Below are 17,783 nucleotides of genomic sequence, written 5' to 3'. Positions count from 1 at the left end.
ACTACCTGCTCTATCAATCTGGGTTTATTTATGCTTAAAATTAGAAATACATCCTTGGAACCTCCTCTCTTTTTATGACACTTTTCCATGGAGCCGCTCAAAAGATAAGATTTGCCTATAAAAGGACCTTTGGGTGCTCTCTGGTTGTGCGCAGAACCTGGCGGAACTGCCACGGTGAGTCAAGAACATGTTTTCCGAATTTAATCGGAATTGATTCATTTTCTCCCCAGATCTAACTGAACTTGAATTATGCCAATCTTTTAAAAATGTGTTTAGTGAGACTCAAGGACATTTTAAACTTTGTTTAGATGCTGCTAATCTGGACATTTTCGCTGCTGCTGGGAGCAGTATTAGGTAAGAAAAAAATCCTTTATGGGGGAGATTCACTGCTTCACTCTAAAGGAAGGGGGTGATGTTAAGAGAGAAAGATGCATGATAAAACTCACAAGGGCTTGGAGTAGGGTTGCCGGGTAAAATCTAAGACAGTTCAATTTGAATTTGAGATAAACAGCAAGTATTACAGATAAACAATGGCAGCAACATATTTCTGCTGAAATTATTCATTGTTTATCAGAAACTCAAATTTATTTTTTTATTTTTTTTATTTTTAGCAAAAATAATATTTTTCTTCCCCCACCCCCCCCCCAGATTGAGTTCCCATAGAGTTTCCTTCCCCAATGCACCTGTGCACCATCACCTCAGTCCCCTGTGCACCTCCCTCCCTCCCTCTGATCCCTCTCCCTCCTCCTTCCCTGCAGGATGGCTCTGGTTTATAATTTCCGTTTTTGCTTTGTGGTGTTTTGTACTGTTATTATATTTTTTACACTGATGTCTTATTTGGTTCCCCTATATTCCTGCTATAAGTGAAACCATCCGATATTTTTCTTTTTCCTTCTGGCTTATTTCACTGAGCATAATTCCTTCCAGCTCCATCCACATTGCTGTGAATGGCATGAGTTTATCTTTTCTGATGGCTGAATAATAGTCCATTGTTTATATATACCACATCATCTTGATCCAGTCATCTATTTTTGGGCATTTGGGTTGTTTGCAGGTTTTACCTATTGTGAACAGTGCTGCAATAAACATAAGTGTACAGGTGTTCTTTTGAATCAATGTTTTTGTGTCCTTTGGGTAGATCCCTGGTAGTGGAATTGCCGGGTGGTATGGTAGCTCCATTTTTAGTAGACTGAGGAACCTCCACACAGCTCTCCAAAGTGGTTGGACCAGCTTGCACTCCCACCAGGAGTGTAGGAGAGTTCCTTTTTCACCACATCCTCGCCAACATTTGTTGTTGCTTGTTTTTTTGATATGTGCCATTCTCACTGGTGTAAGGTGGTATCTCAGTGTGGTTTTGATTTGCATTTTCCTGACTATAAGGGATGTTGAACATTTTTCCATATGCCTGTTGGCCATTTGCATTTCCTCTTTGGAGAAATATCTTTTAAGTTCTTCTGCCCATTTCTTGACTGGATTGTTTATTTTGTTTTTGTTGAGCCATGTGAGTTCTTTGTATATCTTTGTGATCAGTCTCTTATCAGTTGAATGGAGTGCAAAATTTTTTTCCCAGTCAGTGGGGTGTCTCTCTGTTTTGGTTAATGTCTCTTTTGCTGTACAGAAGCTTTTCAGTTTGATGTAATCCCAGGTGTTTATCTTTGCCTGCACTATCACTGCTTTGGGTGATGAGTCTTTAAAGATGTTTCTGAGATGTAAGTCTTGTAGTGTTTTCCCTATATTTTCTTCTATATATTTTATGAGAAACTCAAATTTAACTTGTGTTTTTACTTGCTAAATCTGGCAACACTAACTTGGTGTCAGGTGTGGGGCTTGAACCCTGTTCCATCAAACACAACTGTATTAATTACCCTGAGCAAAATTCTTAACATCTCTCTTATCTGTGAAATGGGCATAAAACCATTCCTCTCACAGACTGACTGTGTCACTTAGGTAAGATAAATCCTACAATTCATCTTGCCCAGTCTCTGAAATGTAGTAAGATTTCAAGAAAAGCAGCCCCCACAACAGCTACTACTCCAACTCCCTCTCATTATTAATCTAGACTTTATCTTCCTGGAAAACCTACCTTTGTGTTATTCTTTTATGGGGTAATAGTCAAACCTACAATTGTGTCAAGCCATGGACTTTCTGTGTGACAGGATACTAATGAGCATCCCTTTCTTCATGGGAACCTGGGATGTCCCTCAAACATAGATCACAGACCTAAACACTTAGTCAGATGGAGATATAAAGCTTGGGAGTTCACATAAAATTTAAGCTCTCTAGCCAAAGCCCAAAGTCAGAAGATGGTAACAAGAGCTGAGGGCACCTCTCTCCTTTCCCAAGCCCTGGGGACACGTGGGTACTACTTTCTTGATTATCAGTGGCCCTTGAAGGACACCTCAGAGGAGGGCCTAAAACAGGCACAGGACTGTCCAGAGATACAAGGGGAGCCACGTCATCCTAGGAGTGGAAATGGAGGCCGCAGCCTATCTTTAAGGGGACGTTGTCTATGGAATGTGTTTTGTGAGTGTAAAGGGGAAGATGTTGGGGCATGTGGAAGAAGAAAACATGCCACAAACTGCAACTTAATCATCTTGGCAGAGAGACTATTTAAAAGAGCATTCTGGTTAAACTGATGTCCTTGAACCGCTTCTGGGTGATTGCAGGAAAGGAAGTTTGCTTCCCAAGACTCGGCTGCTTCAGCGATGATATCCCATGGGCGGGAATTGCAGAAAGACCCCTCAAAATTCTGCCCTGGGCTCCAGAAGATGTCAAAACCCGCTTCCTCATGTACACTAATGAGAACCCAAACAACTTTCAAGTAAGAGGACTCATCATTTTTCAGAACTAAGTTCCATTTGCTTTATATGATAAGGATACTGAACTTGAAGGCTTCAAGAGGGAAAAAACCGAAGAGTGGAATTTGCATCTTTGGAAATATTTAGGGCAGTGAACTTAAGTATTATTTTATATAACTTGCTCATAAAAGATCCATTAACTTGATATTATTCTTCTCTTACCTTTATGGTACCATTCAAATAGTGTATATATATATATATATATATATATATATATACACACACATAATGTATACACATACATATATAAAATATCTTCCAATACTATATATAAACTCCCAATATATTATATATGTCTATATAATATAACATATTTTGACACACAGGCCCTTCAACTGTGTGGACACAAGGCCTTTAGCACCAATATTATAGTAGTTGTATTATCCCAAATAGAACAACTGAAAAATAACGTGATGTCTAGAAAGCTGTGACGGTGATGATTGGGAATACCTTGGCTGTGATGGGAGAATCCTTATTCACAAGGTCCCTAAGTCCGGCAGCTTCCCTGACCTGCCACCTCTCTCCACGTGTTAACAGTTCTACTGGATACTGTAGGGAACTTGTCATGACATACTTCTCTCCTCCAAATAGGAGCTCATTGCAGATCCAACAACTATCTCAGCCTCCAATTTCAGAACTGATAGAAAAACCCGCTTCATTATTCACGGATTCATAGATAAGGGAGAAGAAAGCTGGCTGGCCAACATGTGCAAGGTGAGCCTTGGTAATCTCTTGGAGAAGGTTGTTACCAGAAAAGTAATTAACAGTGAGGAAGGCACAAGCTCCAACCATTCAGGACCATGACACTCAGGATCATGTGACCCTGCTGGGCCTGCGGTTCCCAGGGGAGGCCAGGTGTGGAGGGGTCCTGGAACAGTACTTGGTGGCTCTGGGTAGTGATTATTTAATAACCAATACAGAGATATTTCAAAAGTTTGGCAACAGATGTCGCTGTGCCAATGAAATGTTAGTTTCATTTTATCTCTCCACATGAAGAGCTAACACGACTCACTTTGCCCAATCTAAGTATTTTCTTGTGATTTTTCACTGTTCTCTCTGATGGCCTATGGCAGCATTAGCTAGGAAAACAATGTGGGTTTCCATTTCCAGCTTATGCTGTTTCAACAATAGTGACCTATTTTTTTTTTTTCATTTACCTTTGGCTGTGTGCTCTGTGACACTCAGAAATTAAAAGACAGAAGATTAAGCAGAACAATTTTCATAGTAACTGCTAGTGCTTGAGGAACTTCATCATGAATTCATTTATTTATTAAACCTCTATGGCCAGCTGTGGCATAAGGCATGGTCATTTCATCAGAGTCCTCGAGGGAAAAAAAAAAGGTTGTTCTAAACCTGTGTCATTTCAGACCTGCTTATGACTCAAATCAAAGCTGAACTGAGTCAACTCTGGATAGTATCCACAGATCTTGAAGACAGCCTAAATGAGTTTAGAAGGAATCAGTAAACCATAATATGTCCTTCAAAATAATTTAAAGCTGATGAAGGAGAGCAGAATAGTGACAAATTTCTATACAATGTTGAAGAAAAAACAAATTTTTCTTAGTTCAAAAGGAATGTAGGTTTTTAGATACGTGTATACAATTTATTTCTGGGACCCCAAAAGCACATACGTGTTTTTCTTGCACTTGATTTGGTTTTAACAACACTGTTGCATTAATTAATGATGGAGAAGTGAGTAGATTTAACTAAAAGGTTAAAGGTCCTGGGTTCCAATTCTGACTCTACGCTTAGTGAACCATGACACTAACAGATCATTTCGCCTCTCTGGATGTTTCTCTCTATAAAATGAAAGAGCTGGAGATAATTTCTAAGGTTACTTCATTTTCCTTAAATTCTTTTTTTTTTTTTTTCAAAAAGACAAACTCAAACAGGCAACATTCCTGAAAGCTTTAACATTCACAAGACGATCATTGACCCCCTGATAGATAGCTGGTAGATTAAGCTTTTATGGCTTTCATATGATGTGAAATAAAACATCCTCATTAAAAACTTTAATTAATGTTTCCATCCTAGAAAAGCTTCCTCCTTTACCTTCAAAATATTTATTTAAGGGGTAGTGACATAGTTTTACCTTTATTCAGTTATCTATTCATTCAGCAAACAGATATCGAACACCTACCACATGCCAGAAACTATTGGAGGCACTTAAAATAGAGCCGCAAACAAGGCAGGTGGTGTGCTGGGTGCACTCCTGGGAGACAGGGCAGTCCTGTGACATGACACCTGGGACCACACTGTCTACATTTTCTCCTGAAACAAGTGTCTGATCATCTATTACAGCAGAAATCTCAAATGTCCTGCTCTCCCTGTGGCCAAGCCATCATTTTGGTGCCAACATTAAACTTCGGAAGGGATTCCATATCCATAGCAGACTAGAAGGATCATTTGTGGCTGTTGCTTTGGGCTGAAGAGAGATTGTATTGGTCAAGGAGGACATGGTTCCTAGTCCTCAAATGTTCGTAATGAATAAAAGTCCTGAATGACCTGCCTGCTTACTGTGTCTCTTCCACCAGAACTTGTTCGAGGTGGAAAGTGTGAACTGCATCTGCGTGGACTGGAAAAGGGGATCCCGAACTGGCTACACACAGGCCTCACAGAACATCCGGGTTGTGGGGGCAGAAGTGGCCTATTTTATTGAGACTCTTCAGGTAACAACATGGGGGTTTGTATAAAGCCTACGCACACTGTTCTCTAAACTCTCTTCCCCCACCAAGAAACAAAACGTTGCATGGCTGATCATTGATGAAGACATTTCTCTACTGAGATTTGGCTTTCCTCTTGTTTGAAAAGGAAAATTTTAAAAAAAAGTTAGAATTAGGCTATTATAGACCTACTTTTGATCAAGAAACTAGTTTTTTTTTTCTTTAAGGTGATACACTTCAAGCAACTGGGTATGTTCTTTCCACTGAATTCCCCCAGTATTTCTTTTAATTTCACCAGTTATTAAACCAAGCTGACATAATAACATCAAGCTCAATATAAAATAGTTTTTTGCTTTGATTTTTAAGAAAAATACAATAATAACAAGTTAACCTGATTTGGGAACTAAAAATATAGAAAATAATAAACTTGAATGGGCTTGAGTAATTGCTTCCATTATTTCTATCTCACCCAAAGACTTGCTTCCTCATCTCTGATAACAATTCCTTACATCCCTCATGGGTTCTCCCAACAGAATAAAACAACAAAAAAGAACCCTCCTTCCACTGGTTTAAACATAAATGCATTTTTGTTGTCTATTATAATTGTGAAAAAAAACTCCATCAAAATCAATTGTTTTGAGGAGGGGAGTGTGTTTTCTTAAAATGCACATTTCCAGAGTTTCCAAACCCTTCTGTGCCCGTCTTGAATGTTGCAATGTTGAAATAATCTGAAGACGTCTTCTCTTAACAGTCAGCATTTCAATATTCACCTTCCAATGTCCATATCATCGGCCACAGTCTGGGTTCCCACGCCGCTGGGGAGGCAGGACGCAGGGCCAATGGGACCGTTGGACGAATCACAGGTGCGTCAAGCCAGTACAAGTTGCAAAAATGAACCAAATATTGGTGATCTGGTGTCTAAGAAGGTGGGAGCTGGGGCAGCCCTGCTTTTACCTGAGGAGACAGGTGTTCACGCTTTCCTTATTGGACCACATGATCTCAAATCAATGCATTCTGAGGCCTCACGAAGTATTTTATTGTCGTTGATCTTTGGTCTACAGGGTCCTGTTTAACATACAAATATTGCATGTGACTATGTGAATTCAGAACATCTGGAGGCCTTATTCATATTACTCTCCTTTGTCAGGCATTCCATAGGACAAGTTTCAGGAGTAGAAGAAATCATAAAAATGGGGTAAAGAAGAAGTAGAATTAAACTCAAAGAGCTCAAAGAAATGTGATCCCTTCTATTCTGCTTCAGTCACAATCAATAACTAGGCCAGACCTCAACAGCCCAGCCCGTGGCCTTGGAGTTGTGGCAGCAGAGGGTGAGGATGTCCTCACCTGCCAGCCCCGGGGGCTGTTATTTAGATTAGAAACCATTCTTTTACAAACCCCCGACAGGTTGTATTTAACCAATGGGATCACATATTGGATAACAGGTCCCGAAAAATCCTGTAACTTTTTCAGAAAGACTTTGCCAGATCCAAGGCGACATCATCTTTCCTCTTCCACTTTGCCTTCCATCTCTGAGCTCCCAATTCTTTTCATATTTTGAATATGTTTTTTGGTTACATTTGGAATGCATCCAGAATATGCATTGTTAATTTTCTGCCAACAATATTCTTTCCCCTCATTTGTAAGTGTTCAGGATCACCTGTTTTCAGTCAGCACTGTGTGGAGTGTGGGCCTCAGCCCCTGAGACCCCACACTAAATTTACAATCTCAACAGCTTTTAGGAGAACAGCCTCTCCCAGAGTCTGGCTTTTTCCTTGTAACTGCTGCTAGGATCAGGATTGTTCCAGCAACTAAGTAGCCATAAGTGGAGCCCAAATGTACAGTGTGAGGAACATTCATTTTAATGCAAATAGTAAATTAGACACTGATGTTCCAGGGTGAGAAAGAGAAGAACAAGCTTTTCTTCATGTGTGACTCATGCTGCAGCTGTCACTCAGTAACTGACCAAGAAGGTGAACACGTAGACACCGATAGACACTAACATGGCATGTACCCTTCACTCCAGGGTTGGATCCAGCTGAGCCTTGCTTTGAGGGCACACCTGAGTTAGTCCGGTTGGACCCCAGCGATGCCCAGTTTGTGGATGTAATTCACACAGACGCTGCCCCCATCATTCCCAACATGGGTGAGTTCCTCCGATCTCTCTCCTAGAGTGTTTAAGGAGTCCATTTGGCAGTGTTCTCATTCTACACATGAACCTCACCTTTCTCGTATATTAAACTCAGGATTTGGAATGAGCCAAACTGCGGGCCACCTGGATTTCTTTCCAAATGGTGGGTTGCACATGCCTGGATGTCAGAAAAACATCCTCTCTCAGATTGTGGACATTGATGGCATCTGGGAAGGTAAAACCATTTTGTGCACGAAGAGCTTTTCTTGTGGGAAAATTTGTGCTTTGTTTTGCTAAATTTGTGTTGTTTATACGAAAGACTTTTGATTGTATATCTGGAAGATAGGGTTTTCATTGGGGGAAGTGGGCATGGAGATGATAGGAAAAAAATCTTTGTGGTCAGTCAACTTCCCCGGGCTCTAATTCAGGGAAAGCATTGTTCAGTTATACTTACATCCATATGGACCCATCTCTTCTTCTTTTGTTTGCTTTTTTTTTTCTTAAAGATTTATTTATTTTTATACAAGAGCTGGGGTACAGGCCAGAGGCACGGGAGTGGTGAGATTCACCAGAGATAGGGTGGGGAACAGAACAGGCAAAGTGACAAAATACACTGCTGAGGGGAGCAGTGGGTGTGACAGGAGAGGTCTGCCATGCCATGTGGGTTGCTCCCTGGCCCTCCAGGAATCCAACCATGCTGCAGAGGCTGCAGACAGTTTCACAACGCTGCACTCAACCTGCTGTGCCACCGGGGAGGCCCAACCCATCTCTTCTTTCTAAAGCCATTTTTCCACTTCATTAAGCAATGGTGTCACTATTATCATCTAAATAGTACCTATTCAGTCTGTATCATAAATCATAAATATACTTCCTACCTAGTTTTTGACTTGTGACAAGTGTTAACTTGTGAGTTAATGCTAATGAGAGAAAACAATTCAATAACTACATTCTGATTATGACGTTAATTTGGAAAAATAAAACCTGTCGTTGATGTGTACTCATGTGTGGTTTCAAAGGGACTCGTGACTTTGTGGCCTGTAATCACTTAAGAAGCTACAAGTATTATGCTGACAGCATCCTTCACCCTAATGGCTTTGCTGGATACACCTGTGCCTCTTACAGTGTTTTCAGCGCAGTAAGTAACGTCCACCTTATACCTAAAGACTTGGTGATTGTCACTTTTCGTAACTGCTGGGGTTCACTGCACCTGATTGCGTCGTGAATGTTATTCTATAACTACCACACTGGATGGTTTAGGTCATGGGCATTTATTTCGATAGTGATAAGGTATTTTGGGTGATGCTCAGACACTTGCTAAAGAATAGCTCAGCTGTGAGTCAGAACTGTATCAGGGAGTGAAACCCAGGCTTATTTGAGGTCTTTGGAAAATTTGGGAATGCGCAAGTTGGAAAATATACAAAACTTTAACAGGCAGGGTTGCCTTATATAAGGTAAGGCAGTAATATTCTCTGAAAGGGGAGGAGAAAAGTGTGGAAAAAGGAGGTTGTCTTGCATGCTGGTTAGTGCAGGCAAAGGAGTGACCTCTTTGAAGTCAAGACCCTGAAGGTTTATCAGCCTTTTCCAGAGGTGTGGTGCTGTCTTTCTAGACTCCCACCTTTGGGTGTCGGGATGCTGATTTGCTGAGATGCTCTAGGCGGTTGTGGATTCAGGACCTCAGTGGCCAGGCGTGGTAGACGTGCATGCTCCATGCCTCACGGCCTCCTGACTCCATTTTTTGCACATTCCATTCAGCAACTTTAATTCCATGATTTCTCAACCATTTCTACACACTCTTATAAGAAAAGATTCTGTTTTATAGATTCCTCATCCCATCATCCCCATCATTCCCCCCACCCCATCATCTTGTCTCCAAGCTGGTATTGGGCAAGGGGAGTGCGGTGGTGGGGGTTGGTGTCTGTATGGAGCAGAAGGGGGATTTGAGGGTTCGCCTCATTGATAGGGACCCCACTGGTGTCTGTGGTGATGTCCGAGTGAGCGTGTCTGCTCTTCTGACTCCAGGAATATCCACAGAGGGTCTAGGCCGCGCCTTCCTAACTGGCTGGGGCTCCCTTGAGCTTTCACTGGATGGAGACCTTGAGTCTGGCCGGTCCCCATCTGGCCCCCGACCCATGGAGTCCACCTCTGCCTGGATTGTGGGGCAGCCTTGCCCCTGGATGGCAGGAATTGTAGTATTTGTCCTTCCCATTCGGCTCCTCCCTCTCCCTCTCTTTCCCACAATTCTTTGACCCAGAGAGAGAGAGGACATTTTTCTGTATTTGTCTCAGACCCCGACTGCATGGTTAACCCTTTGTGCCAGCTGGGGCATTTTTCTCTCCACAAGGGGAGAACTCTGAGGTCTGAATCCCTCAGATGGTGATATGCTAAGGGGGAGCTAGAGGGACTGAGAAAAACCTGAACTTTGAGCCTATTACTCTCCTAATGGGTCATGTTTTGCATATCAGAAGCTGATTATCACCTCCTGCTCTTCTGTAATCTTTCTGAAATAAATTCTAACTACCCCTTGCTACAGGTGTTGGGGGGGTGGCAACTATAGCAATTTAGAAAGATGAAAAAGGCAAGATTAAATTAAGATGCATATATATGACTTCTGTGATTTTTTTATGTTTTTGTTTGTATTGTGCTATTTAACAGTGAAATTACTGGTTCATTAATGTAAATTTAAGGTACCTTTTTAACTCTGCTGAGCCCCTATTAAAGTCCTTTTTTACCATCAGAACAGAATTGGCTTTAAAATATTTGAATTACAGCAACATGTAGAGAAGATGCTGCACTATTATAAGAAAGGGCATCCCCCTTCATTATTTGTTTATTTTTCTCTAGAACAAGTGCTTCCCCTGTCCAGATGGAGGCTGCCCCCAGATGGGTCATTACGCTGACCGATTCCCTGGGAGAACAAGTGGAGTAGGCCAGAAATTTTATCTAAACACTGGTGATAACCACAATTTCTCCCGTAAGTCTTTATTTTATTTGCCTTAAATTGTTAATACAGCTTATTTTATCATGTCCAGTGAAGTAAAAATGGGTAAAATTGCTTTTCTGTTCAAGTTTTAAACACCCCTCCTCAACACGGAAAAATACATTCAATGCTTTATTCAATGTAACCCCTACTAATTTTGGTGGCAGAATAGAATTTCGGGGCTAAACATTTAATGATAAAAAATTAATCCTTCACATTCCACGCTGGCACTGAGTTCAGGAGCCCCAGGAATCTTCTGCTCCAGTCTTGCTGTTCAGTCAAAATTTCCACTGCGCAAAATTCTGAAATTTTGTCCAAGCAGAAATGTAATCCAGGATTGAGATCACAGAGGTTGTGGGAATGGGAAGGACTCAATAGATTTAAGAAGAGCTATTTAGGATTGTAGATGCCATGAGAAGTAGAGGATGCAGAGATGGTGAGACATGGGGACACATGTTTTCTCCACAAGGGGAGAACTCTTCTCCATGTTCCCCATCTGGGTAATAAAAGAAGAAACTTCTGGATGGGAGTAAGTAGTGTTAGCTGCACTTCAAAAAGTAGAGTCAAATATTTTCCTCTCCCAAATTTAGCCCCAGCTAGCTCTAAAGGGCGAAAACTGGTAGTTCACTATTGACTAGTACCATAAATTGGTTACCATCATTAACACATTTCCAAAGGCCGTGAAACATTGAATTATACAATTAAAAAATATAGAGACTATTTAGACAAAAGACAATAGTATTCAAATAGGGTGATCTTAGCAATGTTACACTCTACTATTCTTTGCTAATTTTTAACATTCAAAGGTAAATTGCTAGGTTAAAGTTTTCAATATAGGACTTAATCCCTTGGTTCCAAGTCTATTCACTTTGGCAGGAGTCTTGCTCCTCCCCTCCCCCAATGCCTGTCCTCTGAGCATTTGGATAAAGGAATTTCTATGACTATTTGATTAGAAGAACCACAGACACCATCTATAAATTATTCAAAATTCAACAGTAGTGGATGCCAAGTTAACCTGTTTTCAGTGTATCTTCTCTGTGAGCTGATACTTTGCAAATATTTCCCCCTTGCAGGTTGGAGGTACAAGGTGACTGTCACACTGTCTGGAAAGAAGGTTACTGGACACGTGCTGGTTTCTTTGTTTGGAGATAAAGGAAACTCTAAGCAGTATGAAATTTTCAAGTGAGTAAAATATAACTCTTAAGTTTCTTTTTAAAACCTTATTACTGGGCCTCCCTAGTGACCTAGAGGTTAAGTCTCAACACTATCACCATTGTGGCATGAGTTCAATCCCCAGTCAGGGAGCTGACCCACACAGTGCAGCAGACCCCGTTTGAATCACCTACCGCTCCCCTCAGCAGTGTATTTCAGCCAGTCTGCCTGTTCTGCTCCCCAATCTCTGTCTGGTGAATCCTTTCACCCCCACCCAGCACTCCCTGCACCTCTGGCCTATACCCCAGTTCTTCTACCCAAAAATATTTTTTTTTAAATAAGAAGATTAGAAAACAATAAAATAATAAATAATAAATAAATAAAAAGGCAGAATGTTTAAAAAAAAAAAACCTGATTACTTCTACACTTCTTGGAGTGCTTTGCCCATAGAATGTGTGTTATGAACATAGTGTTTCTTCATCACCACATGGAAGCACAGCATTGCCCTTTGTCATTAAAAGGGAAAGATTGTTCCAGCCCTGCGCCCTAATATATTTCAGAATTCAGAATTTTTTCTATACTATTTTCCAAGAAAGCCTCTCTTATTTACTTTGACGCATACCATCTGATTTATTATCAGTAAATAATTACCCTGCCATAAAACAACAGAGGAAAGATGATATAGTAATATCATCATTTATTAAATTGTGGGAGAATTATGTTTGAAGTTTTATTAAAATAAGGATAACTTTAAAGTAATAGGAGTTGTTGATGGCAGATGAACTACCTACCACTGTGTTAGCAAAGATATTTGTACTTGCTTAGCATAGTAGAAAGACAAGGGTACTATCGATCAACTTACTAGAGATACAGTGGAAGCTGGTTTAGAAGTGTGTATGTACATATTTATATGTATATTTCTGTATGTTCAGGTATGATTTTATTAACTTCTAAATTCCCCAGGGGCTCTCTCAGGCCAGACAGTACTCATTCCAATGAATTTGACTCAGATGTGGATGTTGGAGATGTGCAAAAAGTTAAATTTGTTTGGTACAACAATGTTATCAACCCAACTCTACCCAGAGTAGGAGCATCGAAGATCGTAGTGGAAAGAAACGATGGGAAATTGTAAGTAATAAAAATCCAAAGAAGTTTGAAGTATTGAGTCACATTTATAATTCTATTCCTAATGAAAGTCTACTTTAAATTAAATCTCCTACAGTGGTTCACCTACACCCTAGTCACAGCTGCTGTCTAATACCTTTTGTTTCCTTAGGAGAAAGTATATAACTTTAGGAAAACAATTTTGATAGATTTGTAGATGACTGTTGTGTTATCTGATATAAGTCAAGTGTTCAAATGAAAATCTGGTTTCATGATCCTAAGGTGAAAAAGAATGATTTCATTTAGCAGCTGTGCCTTGTGCTATGTTTGTGTTTAGTATGTGTATTTGCTCTAAAATTCTTGGGTTCACCAAATTGTCACTTAAATTGCCAGGAAAACATTTAACTAAAGGAATACAGCTAGACTGTTCTATATCATTGACCTTCTTAATGAAGACAAGGTCAACTTTTCACTCTAACCAATACTAAAGTACATGTCAGCCAAAGGATATTGACCATGATGAACTACCAGAAAATGTAGCTGATGATGATAATAATAACACCAATTTTAGCCCAAGAATTTTGTGTATGAAGCCAAATTCTGTCATGATGTCATTAAGTCCTCCTAAAAGCCCAATGAGAGGACTTTTGATTCTAGCAAAAGTGGAGTAACAGAAGCCGTATGTATTTTCCCAACTGAACAAAATTTAGACAAAACATATGAAACAACAGTTTTCAAGACACTGAACATGCAACAGACAACAAACGAAAGTGAGCTCCAAGAGAAAAGAAATAAAATGGAGCCTTGAAATTGTTCCAGCTCACTGCTTTGAAATTTTCCAAAATGTCTTAGAAGTAGGAAATATTCGGGCAAAGCCCAGCGAGCTCCTTGAATGAAGGAGCCATTGCTAAGAATCCAGAAAATTCAATTACAGAATTAAAGTAAGTATGACCAGTCAATACAACACTAGGAGCTCAGGATTTTTACTCTGATTGATTTCACTTCACTCGACTGATCTTACTTCCTTGCTAGCATTGGTTGACAACATGCCACATTCAGTAGCTGTTCTCATGATGTGACGAATTAACTCTCCCTGTTCTTTGGAGTAGCCAGTGACACCTCCTCTTTCTGGCATTGCACAGCCATGAAATAAAATTGGATGGCAGAACTCAGTCCTTTTTACAGAATTGCTCTTCCCTTAGCCAACCTCTGGTCTTGGGTACAGAGTTTGCCCTTCACTCGGACTGAGAGGCTGGATGCAAGCCCACCTCGCCAGCCACGCTCCAGAGGAGTTGACTCTGTGTTGTCTTCTCTCTACAGGTTCAACTTCTGTAGTCTGGAAACTGTGAGAGAGGACATTCTGCTCACCCTCACCCCATGTTAGGAGCTGTTGAGGTGGGGCCATTGACTCTAAGCGCTAATAAACTCAAGTGTTGAAGCAATACATGCCTCTGTTGTCATGTTCAATATTTCCAATGAAACTTTTGGTGATCAAAATCCAAAATCTGGAGTTGCCTGAAGAACCACAAATGACTGTTGGATTTTTCTACATATTATGTGGCATTTGAGTTGATGAGTATTATTTATTTGATCATGCCCGTTACAGTTATTACTGATGATTTGGATCACTAAGACACACATACAATCCAAAATGAGGTTCCTCCTGGTGATTGGGCACTGCAAGTACCAAACTTCAGTGCCTTTTTCATCCCCTGTAAGTTCTGAGTCTCCTCTTAATCAGATGTCTCAGGAGAGATGACAAATAGGAGATGAGGATGACACAGCTCCAATGCTTTCTTTCTTTTTTTTTTTTTAAAGATTTATTTATTTATGCATACAAGAGCTGGGGTACAGGTCAGAGATGCAGGGAGTGAGAGGATCCACCAGAGACAGAGTGGGGAACAGAACAGGCAGATTGACTGAAATACACTGCTGAGGGGAGCAGTGGGCAAGTCAGGAGAGGTCTGCCTCGCCATGTGGGTAGCTCCCTAGCTGGCCGGGGATTGAACTTGTGCTGCAGAGGCTGAGGATTGCTTCATAGTGCAGTACTTAACCCCTTGCACCACAGAGGCCCAGACCCAATGCTTTCTAACTGGTCTCCTTACTCTCACCACATATCCCCCAGATCTTTCTCCTCTCTGCAACCCCTTTGATCATTTAAAGCACAAATCAATGATCCTTTACTGGTCCCCAGAGTAGAATCCACATTCCTTAGTAAGCCTTGCAACACCCCTGTTGGTTTGGTTTTCTCTATCATCATTTCTCACCACATTCCTTCTGGAACTCTACATTTGGACACTGTCCCCACCCCCTGGCCTCCAAGTGACTTGAGCCCAGATGCTGCTGGACATTTGGGAAAATTCTTCCACTTTCTAAGTTGTTCTTTTCCCTGTCTTCCTAACTCCACTGGTTCTTAAATCACTGTGTAGAAATCACATCTTCTAGGAAGGCTTTCTTCAGCTTTCTTACCCATCCCCTCTGATCTATCACTAGATCAGAGTCTACCCTACTACATTCCCACCGAACCCAGACTTTTATGGTTTCTCCGCATGGACCTCTCCATGTTATAATTACTGTTTGTTTGTCTTTAGATAACATTTGTAAACTCCCTAAGGGATCACATGACCTCTGTTTCTGACAAAGGCCAGGCATGTAGTAGGAGACCAAATAAATATTTTCTGAATGACCATCTCACTAATGAAAAAAAATGAATGAATGAATCCACAGAGCCAGCATTTAAAAACAGACCATGTGAAATCAATAACATCCTAAAAGATAAAGAGACATCTGTGTTATGTCTTAAAAGATGGAAGGGGATTTGCCAAGAGGACATGGTGGGAAGGGCACTCCAAAGAGAGGGAATAACATAGGCAAAGGGAGAGAGGTTTGGAAACGACTCATTCCACGTTTCACCAAAATATATCAAACACATTGAGCATAACATGAAGACTTGTTCCAAGAATCACCCTCATTAATATCCAATTAATATAGTAATTAAGATGCTTTCACTTGCATAAACCAAAATCTCTAATTAAAACTGGCTTAAACAACAAGGAAATGTTTTCGCTCATGCGATTGGAAAGTCCAGAGTGGGGGAGGCTTCAAATTTATTAATCCAGCATCCAATGACCTTTTGCTCTGTCATGTATAGTGATGGCTTTATACCAAGGCTGGCTCCCCTTCCAGTTGAAGGATGGCCATCTACCACCATTGGAACTGTAGACCTTTCCCATTCAGTAAAAACATGAAAGAATATCTCTCTCCCCACTTTTCCAAACAAAACTCCCGAGACTCATTGTGGTTGGTCTGTGGCCCGGGAAATGGAAGCTGTTGATTGGCCTTAGTCTGGGCGCAAAGCCAGACAAGGTAAGAGACCAGCATTGACAACATGGACCCTGTAGAGAAGGAATGAATATGTGAATAAAAGGGGAGTCAAGGATGACTCCAGGGGCTTTGATCAGAACAACTGGAGCATAGAGATGCCAATGACTGGAATGGGGAATGTGTTGGGAGGAACAGGTGTGAGGAGAAAGGTCATTTTCAGTCATGTCAAATTTGAGATGTTCATCAGACATTCGATGGTGACATCAGGGTGCATATGTGAGCTTAGAGTTGAGGGGAAAGGTGGAGGTCTGGGTTAGACATGTAAATGTTGGCCTCTTCATGCATAGATGGCATTTTTTAAGCTTTGTATTTCTCTGTGCTTAATAAATGTTTATAAGTATAACTACTATAACCTCATGGAACTTTCCAATAGCATATAAATAATGATGAATAAGTAATAATAAAAGAAATGACCAAAACTGTTATCTGCACATTTACTCGATTATTAAGGTGGAACAGAGGTATTTGTAAGAATTTAATGTTTAAAAACACATCTGTTACAACTCATTTTCATTCTAATGAAGCAGTTTGCAAGTTGCTTTAATTTTTTAAAGGAGTCATTTACTCAAATTATTTACCTATTTCTGATCATAGCACATTTTAAGGTAATATTCTTAGTTTTAGAATCCTAACTCAAATTTTTTTCTTCCCTTAAGGCAGGAGCCTGTCACTTTGAAAGGATGGGCCAGTCCATATATAAATGCTGTGCCTACAGCTGGATTTTACTTCTTTTTTCAAGTCTGGATGTTAAAAGACAACCACATTAGGCTGTGGCCCCCTGGCCCTCTCAAGGGGCTCTCAGAAGGCAGCTGACTACCTGCTCTTTTTGCTGTTGTTCCTGCTAACACAGCCATCCTGCTTGCAATGTGCCAGCACTCTTTGAAGCGCTTTCTACATATTGACCAGTTTAATTCTGACAGTGCCTTATTAGGTAGGCACTTTTTATTATCCCGATTTTCAAGTAAAGCACAAAGAGGTTACATCAACAGGCCCAAGTTCCCAGGGTGTTTCCTAAATTTCCCCAAGGACATCCGAAGGTGAAATTTTCCTCATGTCCCTTTTGTTCTATGGGGTTCCCCAGGGGCCTTTTTCAGCCTGACCATTCCTGTTCTGGTATGCTGGGGTTCACCTCTGTTTTGTGTCACAGGTGGTGAAGTTCAAAGCTCTACAAAGGTATTTCTTCTCCTCCAGAAACCCCTAGTACCCAGGCAAGAATGTGCACACGCATGCGTGTACACACACACACACACACACACACACACATGCACTCGCCAAAGGAAAACTGGGCGAAACATAAAACATGGCCTTCTCAAATGGTAGCAAGTAAAAATGTTCATATTTTGTCTATTAACTATGTAGTGGTGGACATCCTTGCCTTGAACATCCAGAATATCTAGAAGCTAACGTAAGGCACAACGACCAACGCTTACAAGAACATTCAGTGCACGAGATTGGGGCGAGTTGGCCTGGATGGTGGCAGGTCGTGGGAAGAGGCTGCGACACAGGTCAACTCCCTC

The 17,783-nt window shown here is 40.8% G+C and overlaps 1 protein-coding gene across 1 annotated transcript; it reads left to right on the top strand.

Moving 5' to 3' along the window:
- Nucleotides 1-308: 308 nt before the first annotated feature.
- LOC311179040 (pancreatic triacylglycerol lipase) lies at nucleotides 309-14,266 on the top strand (the record flags this gene model as incomplete). The annotated part of the gene is made up of 12 exons (XM_084245898.1): nucleotides 309-354; nucleotides 2,667-2,821; nucleotides 3,450-3,572; nucleotides 5,393-5,527; nucleotides 6,273-6,384; nucleotides 7,545-7,664; nucleotides 7,765-7,884; nucleotides 8,666-8,784; nucleotides 10,491-10,620; nucleotides 11,700-11,808; nucleotides 12,742-12,906; nucleotides 14,203-14,266. The coding sequence occupies 12 exons, from the start codon at nucleotides 309-311 to the stop codon at nucleotides 14,264-14,266; spliced, it is 1,398 nt and encodes a 465-aa protein (XP_084102024.1).
- Nucleotides 14,267-17,783: the final 3,517 nt, after the last annotated feature.

Source organism: Talpa europaea (assembly GCF_964194135.1).
Source record: "Talpa europaea genome assembly, chromosome: 10".
NCBI lineage: Eukaryota > Metazoa > Chordata > Mammalia > Eulipotyphla > Talpidae > Talpa > Talpa europaea.
Note: the sequence above shows the minus strand (reverse complement) of the source record. Positions and strands in the feature narration are given on the sequence as shown.